The 17292-nt window shown below is 33.9% G+C and overlaps 9 protein-coding genes across 9 annotated transcripts, besides 2 other annotated features; 5 read left to right on the top strand and 4 right to left on the bottom strand.

Moving 5' to 3' along the window:
• Positions 1-48: part of a mobile genetic element that runs on past the window's edge.
• Positions 49-342: 294 nt separating this feature from the next.
• TVAGG3_0238790 (rRNA processing) lies at positions 343-3054 on the bottom strand (the record flags this gene model as incomplete). Its single annotated transcript, XM_001305869.2, has 1 exon — positions 566-3052. One exon carries the CDS (start codon positions 3050-3052, stop codon positions 566-568), a length of 2487 nt encoding a protein of 828 aa, XP_001305870.2.
• A 428-nt stretch (positions 3055-3482) lies between these two features.
• TVAGG3_0238780 (adenylate kinase) lies at positions 3483-4191 on the bottom strand (the record flags this gene model as incomplete). Its single annotated transcript, XM_001305870.2, has 1 exon — positions 3489-4178. The coding sequence occupies one exon, from the start codon at positions 4176-4178 to the stop codon at positions 3489-3491; it is 690 nt and encodes a 229-aa protein (XP_001305871.1).
• A 189-nt stretch (positions 4192-4380) lies between these two features.
• Positions 4381-5421: a mobile genetic element.
• A 213-nt stretch (positions 5422-5634) lies between these two features.
• Positions 5635-7505, bottom strand: TVAGG3_0238760 (zinc finger-containing protein; the record flags this gene model as incomplete). The annotated part of the gene is made up of 1 exon (XM_001305871.1): positions 6001-6825. One exon carries the CDS (start codon positions 6823-6825, stop codon positions 6001-6003), a length of 825 nt encoding a protein of 274 aa, XP_001305872.1.
• Positions 7506-7718: 213 nt separating this feature from the next.
• Positions 7719-8877, top strand: TVAGG3_0238750 (protein kinase protein; the record flags this gene model as incomplete). The annotated part of the gene is made up of 1 exon (XM_001305872.2): positions 7732-8808. The coding sequence occupies one exon, from the start codon at positions 7732-7734 to the stop codon at positions 8806-8808; it is 1077 nt and encodes a 358-aa protein (XP_001305873.1).
• Positions 8878-9028: 151 nt separating this feature from the next.
• TVAGG3_0238740 (ankyrin repeat protein family) lies at positions 9029-10713 on the bottom strand (the record flags this gene model as incomplete). Its single annotated transcript, XM_001305873.1, has 1 exon — positions 9199-10212. The coding sequence occupies one exon, from the start codon at positions 10210-10212 to the stop codon at positions 9199-9201; it is 1014 nt and encodes a 337-aa protein (XP_001305874.1).
• A 472-nt stretch (positions 10714-11185) lies between these two features.
• On the top strand, positions 11186-12526 carry TVAGG3_0238730 (uncharacterized protein; the record flags this gene model as incomplete). Its single annotated transcript, XM_001305874.1, has 1 exon — positions 11206-12468. The coding sequence occupies one exon, from the start codon at positions 11206-11208 to the stop codon at positions 12466-12468; it is 1263 nt and encodes a 420-aa protein (XP_001305875.1).
• Positions 12527-12661: 135 nt separating this feature from the next.
• TVAGG3_0238720 (Ankyrin repeat family) lies at positions 12662-12859 on the top strand (the record flags this gene model as incomplete). The annotated part of the gene is made up of 1 exon (XM_001305875.1): positions 12662-12859. One exon carries the CDS (start codon positions 12662-12664, stop codon positions 12857-12859), a length of 198 nt encoding a protein of 65 aa, XP_001305876.1.
• A 308-nt stretch (positions 12860-13167) lies between these two features.
• Positions 13168-14903, top strand: TVAGG3_0238710 (Bardet-biedl syndrome protein 1 family; the record flags this gene model as incomplete). The annotated part of the gene is made up of 1 exon (XM_001305876.1): positions 13168-14865. The coding sequence occupies one exon, from the start codon at positions 13168-13170 to the stop codon at positions 14863-14865; it is 1698 nt and encodes a 565-aa protein (XP_001305877.1).
• A 755-nt stretch (positions 14904-15658) lies between these two features.
• On the top strand, positions 15659-16546 carry TVAGG3_0238700 (spectrin binding; the record flags this gene model as incomplete). Its single annotated transcript, XM_001305877.1, has 1 exon — positions 15659-16546. The coding sequence occupies one exon, from the start codon at positions 15659-15661 to the stop codon at positions 16544-16546; it is 888 nt and encodes a 295-aa protein (XP_001305878.1).
• Positions 16547-17292: the final 746 nt, after the last annotated feature.

The following is a 17292-nucleotide window of genomic DNA, read 5'->3' as shown; positions in this document are numbered from 1 at the left end:
CCAGTTGTCAAAAATTTGAATCAAAGTCAGAAGGGCGTAAGTGCAGCCAAAATCATTTCAAGTTCGATGATGAAATTTATCCTGTCAAGTATCATTGCAATTTGAAGTAATCGGAATTCCAATATATATAGAGTATATATTTAACATCCATATTTGTATTGGATCATTCTAGATTGCAAAAAAAGTTAAAAAAGACGATCAAATTTCTTTCAATTTTCCACTTTTTTATTTTTATTTTTATTTTTTTATTTTTTTTTTGCATTGATTCGGCATGTGTTTTTCTATTGCAGGCTTTTAATTCTGGGGCTCCTGCGCTTCGCTTGGAGCCCCAGAATGAAAACCCTGCCTTTTTAAAGCCAATAAACTAACTTTTATCATTAAGGGTGGTAATATTAAAGCACTTTTATATTGATATTTGTTGATATAATTTTTAATATTAAAAAAAATTATTTTGGAAAAAAGTGGAAAATTGAGAGAATTTTGATCATCTTTTTTAATTTTTTTTCCACTCTAAAATAACCCTTTGTATTAGCCCCCCAAAAAAAAGTTATAAAAATATTCTTTATTATGCTCTATTCAATGTTTGTGCTAAACAAAGTGCGTGAGGTTGGTCATCCTCAAGGAATTTGATAACCTCATTCTGTGCAACAAGGAGTTCTTTAAGGACATTTCTAATATCCTTTGAATCCGATGTTGTGTAGCTGTGTTCCTTCAAGAAAACCGCGAGAATTCCTTGTATTGCCTCGAAATCTTTGCGGCTCTTCACACCCCACAACAACATCTTTGCGAACAAAAGTCTTTCATCGACACCTTCGCCAATTCCAAGTGCCGCAACTTCTGTCTGTATAGAATCATTGTCCATTGAGATGATCTCTTTAATGGACTCTTCGTAATCTCCCTTCTTTTCGTCTTCGCAGAGTTTTCTGACAAAATTAGTTTGTGGTCTGTCAGAAAGAATTTCATCGAATTCTTTTTCGTCCATTTCTTCGTTCTGGTTGTTATATTTAGCATCTTCAAGCGCAGAAAGGAAGAAAGGAAGTTGCTTGGCAACTTTGGCGCGTCTTAATGGATCGCGAGGAGGATTTACTAATTTCTTCATCTTATCTAAAGGAAGATCACTGTATCTAGCAAAATTGGAGTGATCAGCAGCAACAGCAGCTGAAACACCTTCAGCTCTTGTGATCTTTTGAGGGCAGAATCTCCATAATCTTGTTGCAACTTTTCCAACATGAAGAGTTGCAATTAATTCGCCATTTGGATGGACGGCGAATGATTGGACAGGAGAATCTGATCTGGCGGTCTGTATTAACGTGGCTGTGATGATATCAAATAAATGAACGTCGTTTGAAGGAGTTCCAACAAATAAAAAGCGGCCATCGTGTGAGAATATCATTGTCTTCGCATCGGCATTGCTGAATTTTCTTGCGATTTTTCGTGTCGATGTATCGATAATCGTAATGTCACTTTTTCCATGACCTACTGCAATTAATTCTCCATTTGGATGGGACGCGTATGATTTGATGGGACCGGATAGGTTCATTTCACCAATATATGAGCGGCTGTCGAAAGTATGGAAAAGAACTAAGCCATCTTCGCTTCCGCTGACGATTCTTGTATTTACAGGGTCAACGTGAGTGAAAACAACTGGTGCTTCGTGTGGACGGTCTGTAGCTCCTTTCCTTCTTGCACTCTGCGTTATGAAAACTTCAACGTTTCCTTGTTTTCCGCCTACAATTGCGAAATTACCACAACGAGTCAAGAAGACACAAGTAGCCTTATTAGGTGCTGTGAGCTTGTTGAACGCAATTCCTTGGTCGTTGTCGATATTTACACCATGTTCTGGCATCGCGGTTAAGCATCTACCGGAAAAGCGCTTGTTTTCGGCATCCCAGAGCATGACAAGGCTAGAACCTTCATGTACGGTGGCAGCCGAGCAGAATCTGTGTGAATTTGTAGTTGCCATGGCCGAAATCGGGAATTTGAGCTGGTTCACATTAAGTTGGGATGTAGAAAGGATCTGGGCTGATGTCTCGAGGAATGGGTTCATACTGATGACGCGGCCGTTTCCTGAGGCTGTAATCAATTGAACTGTTCCTGCAACGTCAGCAAAAGCTGCTGCTGTAGGTGGAACGCTATGGCCTAATCGAGCACGGAATAATCTTACGAAATCGGCGCAATCTGGATCTAAAATCCACTGTCTGATCGCATTATCTGATCCTCCTGTGATAAGAAGGTTTGTTCCTGGTAAGAAATGAACTGATGTGATTGAACCATCGTGTGCGTGTGCTAATTTTGCTAAAATTTGATGGTCATTCAAATTCCAGACAATAAGATCGCCATTTGCAAGACCTACAGCAATATGAGCAAGGCCATCGGTACGGAATGAATATCCGCACACGAGATCTGTATGCTGGAATGCGAATAACTCTTTATTGTAAACAAAGTTGTGGAAAATAAGTCTTCCATCCATTGTTGCATATCCGAGTGTGTCTTTATCAGGTGATTGAATGATTTTAATGATTGGTGAGTCAAAACCTTCGAAATGGAAGATTAATTGTTGACGATTTACGTTCCACAAATCAAATGAGCCATCATCATATGCAGCAATGACTTTGTTGAGGGCTGCTTTTGGATGGCAGATGGCAGTAATGTGCTTTTCGCAATCGATTGTGAAAATTTCATCGAGACTTATTGGTTTATATGCTGTAAGCTCATTTCCTGATGCAGCCAATAGAATTCCTTGGCATGCTTCGAGAACTTCGATTGGTTCGTCTAGCTCTATTTCTTGATATTCGTTTGTTGAACGAATTGTTGATCGTAAGAAGTGTTCTGTTGATGTAAATATGCGTGAAGAATCAGCTGCAATATGTGTGATCTTTTCCTGATGATTTATTCCTTCAAAGTTAAGCTTAAGCTCTTTTGCGGAATATACATGAAAATTTCTCTCAACAGCAACGGAAAGAAAAGTATAATCACCAGCAGTATTCATGGTGAATGGAATTTCATTACATATCTGGCCAATATCTTTAGCGTAGTCAAAGCAATCAAACATTTGTTTCTACGCTATGATTTTAGGACGGTTTTTGTAAAATCGCTCCAAAAGGACAAAATTTTCAACAAATAAATGATTGATTTCACAATGGAAACAAAACTATTATGAGCCATATATCATCAATATTATATTGTTTTGATGATATTGAATGATTCGAATCAAATTTTGAAAACGATATGCTTTATTTAAGAGTTTAATAATGTAAAGATCAATTGTAGATAAATTAGAATGTATTTTTGAATGAAATCTTGAAATTATTTGATCATTGTGATTACACAAATTTGAAATCTGAGAAGTAGCGAACATTAGTTTTAAAAAACGTAATTCCACATAAAAGCAAAGCGATATTTATTATCAATAGCAAAAAATATTTTCGATTATAAATTTGCCAAAAAAAGTCAAAATAAAATGATAATTAAAAACTCTAAAGTTTTGTTTACTGGAGGGCAGCATGAAGCTTCTTGTGAACGACATCGATTGGCTGGCCATCGACTGGGAATGTCTGGAGAATGCCCTTCTTGGAGTAGTAGTCAATGCATGGCTGGAATGTGCCGAAGTACTGGTTCATACGCTGGTTGAAAACCTCTGGTGTATCATCCTTACGGATAATGAGTGGTTCGCCAGTGATATCATCTGTCATTGGCTTCTTTGGTGGATTTGTGACCTTGTGGTAAACACGGCCAGAACCTGGGTGGAAGAGACGGCCGCAGACGCGCTCACGGAGTTCATCGATGTTGACGGAAAGGTAGAGAACATGTGTGAGTGGTGTTCCCATCTTAGCGAGGAGAGCATCGAGCTTCTCAACTTGGCCGATTGTACGTGGGATACCATCGAAGATGTAACCGTTGTTGTCGGTGTTCTTCTGCATGCATGCCTGAAGGATATCCATGATTGTATCATCATCGACAAGGCCGCCAGACTCAATGATGCCCTTTACACGCTTGCCAAGTTGTGTTTGGCCGCGGATTTCGGCACGGAGAGCATCACCTGTGGAAATCTGGTAGAGGTTGAACTCCTTTTCAAGGAGTTTGGCCTGTGTGCCCTTGCCGACACCCGGTGGGCCGAAGAAAACGACCATACGATCCTTCTTGCCGGAGGCAAAACGCTTAGCTAATGTACTGAGCATTTGAGGTCAATGGCTCTCAATTTTTTCAGAACCGTTCTACCGCTTCTTTTCCGATCGATAAACACTTTTGAAAAGTGGCCAAGCAAAATCAAAAATCACTTCATTCTATAAGTAAATATTAATCAGATTACAATTATTAATAACCTTGCCAATCGGAACCGAATTTCTTCTCAATTTCAAAGAGATTAAAAATGAATATTAAGGGTGCACCCGTATGTACGTTTATTTGAGAGGAGGAGGATTACCCTCTCAATTTTGAGGGATTCGTTAGTTTATTTTCTCGATGAATATGCAATAAAATTTGATTTTTACCTTATCAATATACTTCATATAATATACACATGTTCATGTAAAAACTTTTTTCCAAAATCCTCAGGAATTAAGGGATTTTTGAATTTTAAGAATTTTTTTCGAATTTTTTCGAAAAAAAAATATTTTCAGAACAGCCTTAACGGCTAAGATTTAGGAACAATGTTAAGTATCAAAAAGAAAGGAGGTCTGATATAGACAACATATATCGTTGAAGGTTGAAAAAATCTCTAATATTTGAGCCCAAAATTTCAAATTTTAATTTTTTGAAAAAAGAGGCCACCCGTATGTACGTTTATTTGAGAGGAGGAGGATTATATTTTTGAAAGGGTGAAACATTATGAATATGTTAATTATATAATAATATGTATTATTATAAAAAAGAAAAAATAAACCACGTTAAAATTTTTCTTTCTTGATTTTTTACAAAATCTACTTAGAATTATGCAAAATATGACTAAATAATTATAAATTTCAAGTTAAATTTTAATTTTGATAAATAATTTAAATTTCAAAATATCAAGTTCAGTTCGACTATATATATAGTAATTCCTCAATAAAGTGCCAAAACCCTATTAAAATATATGAACATTTTCAACATTTTAATGTTTTTATTTAAAAATTTGATGGAATATGAGCTTCAAACAATTATTATGTAAATAAAAATAATTAAATATATGTATTTATTCGTATTACAACCGTAGTAAGTCGATTCTTCCTTTCTTCTACTGAGGTTTGAATTTGATTTCGAATTGTAAAGAGATTCAAAGGGAAAATACTAGCGGATAAAAACTACCTCCATGAAAGGGTCAGAATGGAGTCAAGTTGTATTTTTTGATATTTTTTGCTTTTCGAGCCTAAATAGGTAGCCAAGATAATGCCTAAAAATAAGGTTCTAAATTCTGAAGTTTACATGATCCTCTCGTGTGCACCCTTAAATAAAGTCCGTTTTTTTGGGCAGAACAACTCATAATACCTGGATAAGAATATCTTGAAAAGTTGTGGGTGTTTTATAATAACCGAAAATTCCCTCTTTATTAGATTCCATATCCGATAATGCTGTCGCTCATATATCTCATATTGTAGAGAGATACTGATATCGCCCGTACTATTTTTTAAAAAGAATTTTCAATGAGTAAGAGATCCAAGACAATAAGTGAAAAATACAGCTTCTTTAGTTGCAAACATATCGAAATTGGTATGTACAGGCTCAGTATTATATATGATATTACGTTGTTTGATCGTTAGCGTTGATGGCTATGCAAATTAATTGAAATTTTACCGATAGATACAATCGGAAGTCTTTATTCATTAAAAATCGAATACATATTAGGAAAACATGTATATCCTACAGAAAATAAATCAAGACGATACTAAATTAAATAATTTTCTGAAATTTTCTCTTTGATTCCTTTGTAAGCAAGCCGAATCAAAATGTGTGTACTATTCCTAGATCTTTATCTATTCCGTAATAGAGTTTCGGATTTTAAGAGTTCGAGAAAACGATATTGAACTATCCAAAAGATATGTCTTTTGAATGAACGTCCAATAAATATACTCTTAGTGATGTATAGTATTCATGTACCTCGTCCGATATTTTCTCTAATTCTTTTTTATTTATTGAAGGTACCCATGCTACGAAAAATTTGAGCTTTTGGGTTGCCCTTTTGTGTTTTGAGTTGGAAAATATCATGAACATCTCATAAACTGCTTTCAGAACATGATCTTTTGTTTGCAATATGAGTTCAACATCATGAACAACTTCTACTTGCCATTGAAACTCAACAAATAGCTCAGCGGTTCTTGTATTTTCGATGCATGGTGCCAAAGATTCTTTTATAGAATTTAAATTTGGTTTTCCTTCAAGAACATTAGATATAGAAAGCATTGATTCAACAGCACCTAATATATCAAAAGAAATATCTCCATTGTATAATCTCAGAATATAACAGTATGAATATAATATATCAACAAGATGATAAGGAAGCAATGGAGAAACATTGTCTGGAGGTGGATATATGGATTGAGGAGGATTAACTATAAATTTCTCTTCCCACCAAGCTTTCCAAGGCTCAATTTCTTGAGATGGCATTATTTCGGATTTATTAGCATCCATATTAGCTAATAACTTTTGAGTAGTTAAGATAACTTCTGTCGATACTCTTGGAGCTGCCATAGTTTTTAAAGAATTAGAAGCAAATTTATTTACGCAAGAAACTGAATGTTTCTTAAAACATTCATTCGAACAATATCTAGCTCCACAATTAGGACATGAGTACATTGCTTTTTTATGGCAAACATCGCATAAATCTGTTAAATCTATATCTGTTTTTTCCATCGATATAAAAAAGTAGATAGCCTTAAATTATTTGTTATTCACTTCTTCGCTTGCTTTGCTGAGATGTGTAACATCGACTAATTTCATGAATTATCAAATATTCAACCTCGCTTGAAACAGCCACCTTTCATCAAAAAGCATTGACAAATCTAAATTTTTTTAATCAAATTTATTTCAATTCATTTTTGAAGAAGAACATAGTTTAAAAATATATACAAATCCGATTCATAGTTATTTCAAGACAAATCTAAAGAAAATAAACGAAATGTTTATGTTTTCCATTGACTATAATAATTATTTCACAGTTTTGATATCATGACAATAACTCACTACAGTTAATTAACACATATGCACCACATCAAAGCCATTTTAGAAACTTTTAAATATTGATTCTCGATATTGCAACGAATTACTCAGAAATAAACGAAAACCTAGTTAGATATAAGAATAAGTTGTTGGTTTTTTTTAGACGATATTGCAACGAATTACTCAGAAATAAACGAAAACCTAGTTAGACGGAAATATAAAAAACTCGTCTAAAGTATAAAATGATCTACGAAAGCAGATCTTATTAATTTGCGTATACTTACTAAATGCATCCGAGCGTGTAAATGACATTGCTTAATATGAAATCAGAAATACATTTCTAAATATTTGATTTTTTTAAAAAATGACTTTTGAACAACATTAAATTTACCTATTTGGGACATTTCCTCTGCTATAGGAAGAGCTGTTGTTGAATGGTCAAGTGCTTATGCCATTACTTTGTAGAAATTTTTGAGTTTTTTTACGATTATGAATCATATATTCCTTATCTTATAAACAATAATTTTATTTGGTTTTTCCTTCGATCGAATTTAACTTTATTGAAAAACTTTTTTGAATACAATTTTTTTTATTGCAACAATGGAAAAGTTGAAACAAGGAGCAAAGTTCGGTGATTACCGCCTTGTGCAGTGCGTTGGTCACGGAGCTTTCGGTTCTGTCTGGTCAGCTAAAAAAGAGCAAGAAGAACAAGCAATTTACGCTATCAAATTTGAATTTCCTACAGTTTCAAAACCAATTCTTGCCAGCGAAGCACTTATCAATCAGGATTTGTCAAATCTCGGTACATTTACAAAATTTTACGAATCAGGAACACTTCAAGGCTTGTCTTACATGGTTATTGAAATGCTTGGCATGTCAGTACGTATTTTCCAAGAAAACCATCCTGGAGGTATCTTACCACTCAGTGAAGTCGGCAGATTAGGAGATGCCATGTTAACTGCCATTCACAAATTCCATGACGCCGGATACGTTCATCGTGATATCAAACCATCCAACTTCGTCTTCCGTGGGAGACCAGCAGATCTCGATGTTTGCTTAATTGACTTTGGCTTAGCAAAGAGATGGAGGAATAAAGATGGAACAATCGAGCCTGAACGTCCAAATGTAGGTTTCAGAGGTACATCTCGTTACGCATCCATTAATAGCCACGATGGCGCAGATCTTGGACGCCGTGATGACCTTTGGTCACTGTTTTATCTTTTGATCGAACTTTTCGCACCACCTTTGCCATGGAAGGCTCAAACATCAAAAGATGCAGTTGCACAGATCAAGCGTCGCGGTGTTGCAAAGCTTTGCGTTGGTTTGCCACCACAATTCAACGACTTCGCACAACATTTATCTACATTAGGTTTCGCGGATGAACCAAACTACGAGCATCTTCACGACTTACTCCACGGAATTACAGAAATCGGAGACAATGAAGGCGGTGGGTCTGATTATGGCGGCTCTTTGAGCGCACAGTTCGGATCAATGTCACTCATTGTTGCTCCAAACAGTGGAAGTGTTATCGGAAGCTCTTCCGCTGTTCTTGGTTCTTGGGAAGAAGGAGCAAGAAATGATAACATCGAAGTCAACGATTCTATCAACGAAGAAAACGAAAACCATGAAGAGAAACCTAATAAAGAGGGCTCAGGTGGCTGCTGCATCCTCATTTAATTGTAATATTATTTTCATGGTCTATATATCTCTTGTTTTAAAATAAACAATTTCTTTTCTAAATTAACATCATTTCTATATTTTTATGATCATATCTTTTAATTAGAAAAAAATTATTTTAATTAAGACCTCATGTACATTCATCTAATGGTGTTTGCAACTCCTTATTTTACGGAGATATATTTGTTATCATTCGCTGTAAATATTAATCGATCTTTGAGAAAACATTTTCATAAAATATATTGTGAACTCTCTAGAAATTGAGCAGGTGTGCGCGTGGAGCCTTAAGTCGAAAAAAATCATTAATATTATTAACCATAGAAATATTTATAAAAGCATACAGAAATTTTCAATAAAGAAAAAGATAAAATTTATAGATTTTGGAAGGCATTAGTGAGATTCTTCAAGCAACTGCCTTATTACATCACTGCTAGCATAAGAGAGCACATTCTTCCCTTCATTGTCTGTGGCTTCTTTGTTAGCACCCGCAGAGATAAGATATTGAACAACTTGGATATGGCCGTTTTTTGATGCCAAAATGAGAGGAGTCCCTCCACAATTTGTCTTCGCTTCCTTATCAGCGCCGACAGAGATCAAATATTTAACGATTTCGAGTTGGCCATTTTGAGATGCGTAAATGAGTGGTGCTTCTCCATAATTATTTCTTGCTTCTTTGTTAGCCCCAGCAGAAATAAGATATTTTACAACTTCAAGGTGTCCATTTTGAGATGCAAAAATGAGAGATGTTTCTCCATAATTGTTTTTAGCTTCTTTGTTGGCACCGACAGAAATAAGATATTTGACGACTTCGAAGCGTCCGTTTGATGATGCCGAAATGAGAGGTGTAGATCCATTATTATTCTTTGCCTCCTTATTTGCGCCAACTGAGATAAGATATTGAACTAGTTCGAGAGATCCATTAGCTGAGGCGATAATGAGAGGTGTTTTCCCACAACTTTTCTTTGCTTCTTTATTGGCACCTATTGAAATTAAATATTTGACAACTTCGAGGCAACCGTTTGATGATGCGATAATTAATGGAGTGCTTCCATAATTGTTCTTTTCTTCTTTATTGGCACCAACGGAGATGAGATATTTGACTACCTCCAAATGACAATTTTGTGATGCAAAGATGAGTGGTGCTTCTCCGTTATTGTTCCTGATATCTTTGTTTGCTCCTACAGATATAAGATATTTGACCACATCAATATGACCAAATAATGACGCCAATGCGAGTGGACTGAAACCATCTTTAGTATTCTTAATATCTTTGTTACAACCGCATTCAATCAATGATCTGACAAGCCTGAGGTTTCCTTTTTTAGCTGCAACAAGGAGAACATTGTTACCATACTTTTTATCTTCCTTTTCCCAGAGTCCTTCCTGACATGCTTTGTGAATCATTCTTTGGTTTTCTTTTTCCGCAAGTGTATCAAGGAATTGATAGATTGCATCAAAATTATTTGATCTCTTGTATTTTTCAACATTTGATATGAATTCCTTTGGAAAATTCTCTCTATTAAGTCTAGATTTGAGGGTTTGGATTTCTTTCTCGTAATTTTTAGTTTAATTCACCAATTTTATAAACATATCATTCTGTTGAGTTAATATGTCGATTATTGTATCCAACAATCCTAACTTCATGCATTTTCTGACTGTTTTCAATATTGATAGAACGTCTCCAATACTATTTACTGAAACAACTGTATTACGTGTTAGTTCATACAATTTGCTTGCGTCCATTATAGATGTGGATTGTTCAAGGAGTGTAATATAATCATCTGATGATAATTTTGCAGATTTTAGGATTAAAGTAATGTCTTCCTCTTTATAAGCGGTAAATAGTTTACCTTCTATTATGAAATCTTTGATATGCGCTGCAATATAATCAATACTATGATGATTCATGGATACAATATTGTCACTTTTCGGATTCAGGAGAATCTATTTACCTCCAGTTTTTTGATATATCTCATTCAATATAATGAATTAGGTAACTTAAGGATGTTAAACAATAGATTAGGCTTAAAAATATGAAAGTGGCATTTTGATTTCATTTAATTCTCAAAAATAACCTTGTACTCGCCAGTTTTTACTAGTTCGCTAAATGAGAAATCCATTTTTGCATCTCTATATCACAACAATAGCATTTACAACTGTAGAAAAAAAATTTAATTTGATCCTCAAATTTACACTTTTGTTACGTTTTTATACAGGTGTGAAGCCTCTTAAAAATGCAATAAAAGTGTAATTATCATACTAATGATTGTTTTGATTCTAATGCCGAACAGCATTTGAATCAAAAATAATCGTATGCTTGATAATTAATTAATTTATATTGGCGCTCCAGGCCGATAAACATCATTGTCAGAAAAACGTTTTTTCGATTTTTAGAGAATGTCTACGCTTCCAAAACTGCCTAACATTCTTCGTAAGGTTGGAGTAACATCTACTGCTGCAAAAGGAAATCAAAGTTCTACATCGAATCTTCCTCAAACATCTTCTCCTTTATCAAATCCACTTCCAACAATTCAAACTCCTTCACCTCCAGCAAATCAACCTCTTCCAAAGACAGGACCATCAGCAGCTCAAATCCAAAGTCAAAATGTTCAAATACAAAATCTTAGAGAAACAACTTTACGTAAATATGAACAATATGTTTCACAATTACGCCAGTTAGATAGAAACTTCTCACTCAACATGAAGAAAATTGAACAAGCAAACTCAAGAGCTATCACTCGCGTTGTTGATAGCGTTTCTTCACTTGCTTCTGAAATTCAACAACTTAAAAATCAATCAACATTGTTACAACGCAAACTCCGCAATATTTCCAAGATGCAGGAGCAAACACAGAAGGATGGAATCACTCGCGCAATCAAACCGTTGAGTGATGGATTTACCGCGTTTGAAACTGAATTTGACAAAGCGCAAAGCAATGTAGACAAACTTTTCTTCGGGTTAGAAACTCGTACAGGTAATCTTTTAGATTCTTATAAGGCAATTTCTCCAATTACAAAAACCGTCAAAGATTTCCAAGCAAGACTTGCCGAATTGACGCAAAGCCATCAGAATACTGTTGACACACTCAATATCAGTAAAGCCGAAATCAGAGAGCTCTTAGATCAGCAAAGAAACCATGTTTTACAAACAATCAACGATAAAACCGCCGCTTTATCTGGTCGGATCGCCATTTTAGAGCAAAGAGCAGCAAAAGCATTAGATCAAAGCCAGGGTGTTATTTCGGACTCCCAGACTGCCCAATTTGAGATGAGAAAAGTTTTCGACCAATCATTAGATAATTCCATGAAATCATACAAACAAAGGTTGGATGAAGTCAGAGGATTAATCACTGATTTGGCTCAAACTAGATTCAATCAAATTGATGATTTAAGGAACAGATTAGCCACAGCTTCTGAAGAATTGTCTAAAGCAAAGCACAAGAACATGAAACAGATGATTGAAACAAAGACTGTTGCAAGAACATCATTGAGACCAGAAATTGATAGATTAAAGGCAAAATGCGAAGAATTGGAAAAGATTCTTGAAGAAAAAGGTAAATTAAACAATAAACCTCGCGAAGTAAGGATGTATCATATGGTACAAGAAGATGGAACCATTAAATACATCAATGTACTCGCAGATGGAACAGTTGTTGTTTAAATTCTAATTATTATTGTTTTGTTATTAGTTTTATAAATCTTTAAAATTATTTATGAAAAAAAGTATAAATTGTGTATCTACAATTGCCGTAATAAACATTCATCACAGGGAAATCAAAAGGATAATTTCAAAAGCATGAGAAGAATTACTTTGGAAGATACTACTTCGGAAAGTGAAAAAGGAAATCTAAAACATGTCTAATCATTTCAATGAAAGTGGCCATGATAAAGAAGCAAAGGATATTTGTGAGTATACAACGTTCATCATTGCATTAATTCAATGTCATGTTGAAGTTGTCAATTATCGAGTCTCTGTTGGAATTGATAAAGATGTAAAGAATAAAAATGGAAAAACTGCACTTGATGTTGCAAATAACAACGTAAATGTTTAACTATTTTCTGTTCATCTCATTAATATAATTAATGAGAAAGATACAAGCAATAAATCAGATGACTCTATCACAGTTTGTTGTATTATTAATACTTTTGTTAAATATTCAATTACCACTTACACAACTTGTCACTAGAATATATCAATCAAAAAGTAGACTTAACTGTGCCATGAACTCTGTACATTCTTGATACAATTATTTAAAAATATTTTCCAAAATCCCTTATTTTTTGTTTTTGATATCGTTTTATATATACCTAAAATTAGTATGTGTTATTCTTTATATATTCAATATAAAATTCATAATCTATGAGTTCAACTGATAATCAACTTTCATGGACTATAGCGTTTTCAGATAAAACAACAGGTATTGCTGCAGTCCCTCAATGCCTGTCATCAGGAGATATCTTTGGTGATGGGAATTGTCGAATTTTAATTGCAACATTAGATCAAAAACTTATTTGCTTCGATGGCGCCAGAATGACTCACAATATTACAATACCAGACATGCCAAGTAGTATATGTGTTCACTATAATACATCATCATCTTCTTTACCGTTAGTTGCAGTTGGTGCTGGTAATAACATTCTCTTCTTCCTTAACTTAAGACAATTTTCGAAATTTACACTACCTTTGCCATTTAAATCACCTGAAGAAGAGGCAATTTATCAACACATTCAAGCACAAACAGAAGGATATACACTCGAGCAAGCGCAATTAGAGCTTACCCAACTCAAAGATCGCAATGTTTCGCTATCTACAACATCATTATCTTTTATTGCTGCAGATTTAAAGCAGACAATGGTAATGAATCGATATAAAGAGCTCTTTTCAGACATTACGTCACTTGATTGCATTACAGCAATGGCATCCATCAAAAATAACGCCTTAGAAGATGATAAATCTACACGTTTACTCGTTGGAACAGAATCTCGTTGTTTATTACTTCTCGATTCCAAAGATTTGAAGGTAGATAAGAAGTGGGAATTCGATTCCCCACCATCAGCAATCATTGCCAATGGCTATATGACAGGAAGTTCCGTAATTGTCGTAGTTTGTAGAGATCGCATCGTAAAAGTCATCTCAAACCTTAGCGAGCGACCAGTGCATATACACTGCAACTCATTACCAATTGATGTTGCCGTATGTGGTGGCCTTGTTTACATTGCTTTGATGTCCCAAAATTTACAAGTATATGATATCACAGGAAAACTACAAGAAACAGTTTCATTTGATGAACAGATCATTTCTCTTGCCACAGTTAGTGTCGAAGAACGCCAGATCCAACTCTGCTGCGTTGCAACTGCGAAAGGAAATCTCACTTTTCTTTCTCAAGGAAAAATTTCATCGACATACACTTTCCCCGAAGGAATTTCAGCTCTTTACTTCGGAAAAGTCGGTCGTGAGCCGAACAACCTTTTATCCATCAGTTCCTACGGTGGATTGTTCATGAGAACACTTTCAAGAGTTTCTCAAAAACAAAATGAAGTGAAAAAAGAAGAACCAGTTTCTCCGATTCCTATTCCACGGAAATCTCAATTATTCCTGGAACAAGTTGAGCGCGAGAAGAAAGACTCACAGAAAATGTACAACGAATGGCAGAACTCTTTAAGATACCTTTCAATGCTATCGGCAAATGTTTATGCACAAATTTTGGAAACTTCAGTTTTGTCACCGATTGACACTGTTCATTTTGCAGCGAAAGTTCTCGGAATGGGTCCATCATTTGTTCTGCAAGTTAACGTGACAAACACAGGTAAGGAACCCGTCAACTTCTTGACAATGATTCCTTCTTTCAATGATAAAGTATATAGAGTTGAGCCTTCATCAGTTTCTCTTCCATCTTTAATTGGCGGATATAAATACAGCGCAAAATTCGCTGTTGAATCAATTGATAGAGAAGGAAAGGCTGATGTAATTACAATATCTGCTGTTTCGTCACAGTATTCAATACCTCTAGGAACATGCAGTGTTCAAATGCCAGTTTCTCAATTCCCTGTTGAATAAAAAAATAGTTGTAATTGTTTTGTATGATATAAAAATAACTAATTTATTCTATATCGAACATGTCATTTCAGTATAAATAAAATTAATAAATCAGATTTGATGGAATGAGGTCGATGAAAAATTGAGCGTTTTTAAAAAACCGCCGTTTGAGAGGAAAATTGAGAGCCCCGATGTATACTTTTTGACATTGTCAAAAACTTTGAAAGGACCAAAAAAAATTGTGTCAGAAAGTTTACAAATGTATACTTTCTGACAAACAGACTCTCAGAAAGTACTCAAACTGCGGTTTTTAATTTCCGCACTTATATAAAATGAAATATGTTAGATGATAGATGTTGTTGGTTAAAATTATGAAATTATCAGTTCCTCCACTGGAGTTATGGTCTCCAGGCGAGGCTATTTATTTTTAACTCGCCCCTGGGGGACAAAACGACATCCTTACTCCATCATACTATGTATATTTATACATATATAGCTTTCGAAATAAATCAAAAAGTTGGGCATAGATAGAAAAATGACAATTTTTGACATCAATTTCCATTTCCAATGTCATCTGAGATGATTTTATGAATGCTTTATAAATATATAATCCCCCACATTATGATATAACCTTATGGATGAAATATTATTCTGGTATAATTTAAATTTATCTCCTTTCAATTTTTTAAAAATATATTGAAGTTTCTATTTTGAAATACCGCTTTATGAAAATGGAAAAATAGTGAAATGATGAAGTGAACTAATGCATATAAAAATCCAACATTTGCAAAAACCACTTTTCAAATTTGAAAGGATGAGTTCTGATGAAGAATCGACGTGGGTGCTCCGTAATCATATAGCAGAGATGGAAGAGCCTAAACAGAATGATGAGAATCTTCTGGAAACTCTTCATTACATGGATCAGGCTTCAAAAATTATTTGGGATCTCAATTCAAACAATGGCATAGAAATATCATGCAAATTAAATGAGCTAATTAAATCTCAAAAAATAACTATCGATATTGTCCTTTTTATCATTGATTCTTTCTCAATACTAAGGAAAAAAGAGATAAATTTATTTACTGAATTTTATTTACAAATGTCAAATGGAGTAACCTCATACATTGAGCCAGTAAACAAAAGATTAAAAACATTATTGCACTATAAAGGTCTCAAATTTCATAACTTTGAGCCAAAATGTAGTGAAGAAGACATACCCAATTTGTATGATAAAGAAAGTCCATTATATTATATTGCATGGGACAAAGTTGATGAACTTAAAAGTAAATTTCCAGATCTTGATGTTGATGTAGCAATAAAAAATAAAAACTTAGATAATAAATGTACACCACTTGAATGTGCTTGCAAGTATGGATCAGAGCTATGCTTCTTTTATTTCAAGAATATAGGTGCTGAATATACAAAATGTTGTGCAGAATATGCAGTTATTGGTGGGAATTTTACAATATTTGACCAAATGATAGATGATGAGCAAAATTTTGATTACATGGTAAATATTGCATTGAAATATCATCATTATGAAATTGCAGATTACCTTAAAGAGAATTTTAAACAAGAAAAAATCTCTATAGCCGAATGTATGTATTTTGGAAATTATGATATCGCTTCCAGTAGACTATTAAATTGTGGATTCGTCGATTCTGAGTGTATTTTATTTCTTCTAATGTTTATCATTAATTGAAAAAATTATCTTGCTTTTCATGTTTGTTTTTTATTTTATGTAATTTTCTTATTATTAATATCATTCAAAGTTTAATTTTATCGAATTTCTATATATATCATGATTGCTTTTATCGAATTCCATGTATAGTTTTCACATTCTCAATATTAATCATATTGATCACTTATTTAGGTAGTTCTCTTTTATGTAATATTTGTTATTTTCTTGTTTGTTTCATATAATTTGAGTGAACGCCCTCTCACTATTGCAATTAATTTAAATCTATTCGATGTTGTTAAATTCTTAATTAATCATAATGCAGACGTTAATGGAGATTATTTTATTCACTTTTATATCAAATTATTCAAAGTTTAATAATAGTATTCTGCAAAAAATGAAGTCCCTCCCATTATTCTAGCCGTCGAACAAAATGCAAAAGATATCCTCAACTTATTAATTGAACATGGCGCAGATGTTAATTGGGGTGTTCACACTGTTCTTATATCTCTCATTGAATTATGGTACTTCCATTTGCTTTATAAATTTCTCAATCTATAAATATCAATCATTACTTAATGATATTCTATCTATATTTATTTTCATCATTTCAACATAAAATTCAATTGATTTAGAATTAGGTCCACTTACGCTTGCTATCTATCAAAATTCCATCGATTGTGTTAAAAGCTTGGTAGATAATGGTGCTGATGTAAACAAGATTATATTTTTATTTCTTCTGATATCAATCAATATTATACAATGTCCTA

The sequence above is a fragment of the Trichomonas vaginalis genome, chromosome IV, assembly GCF_026262505.1.
Source record: "Trichomonas vaginalis G3 chromosome IV, whole genome shotgun sequence".
NCBI lineage: Eukaryota > Parabasalia > Trichomonadida > Trichomonadidae > Trichomonas > Trichomonas vaginalis.
This window is presented reverse-complemented; position numbering and strand designations above follow the sequence as displayed.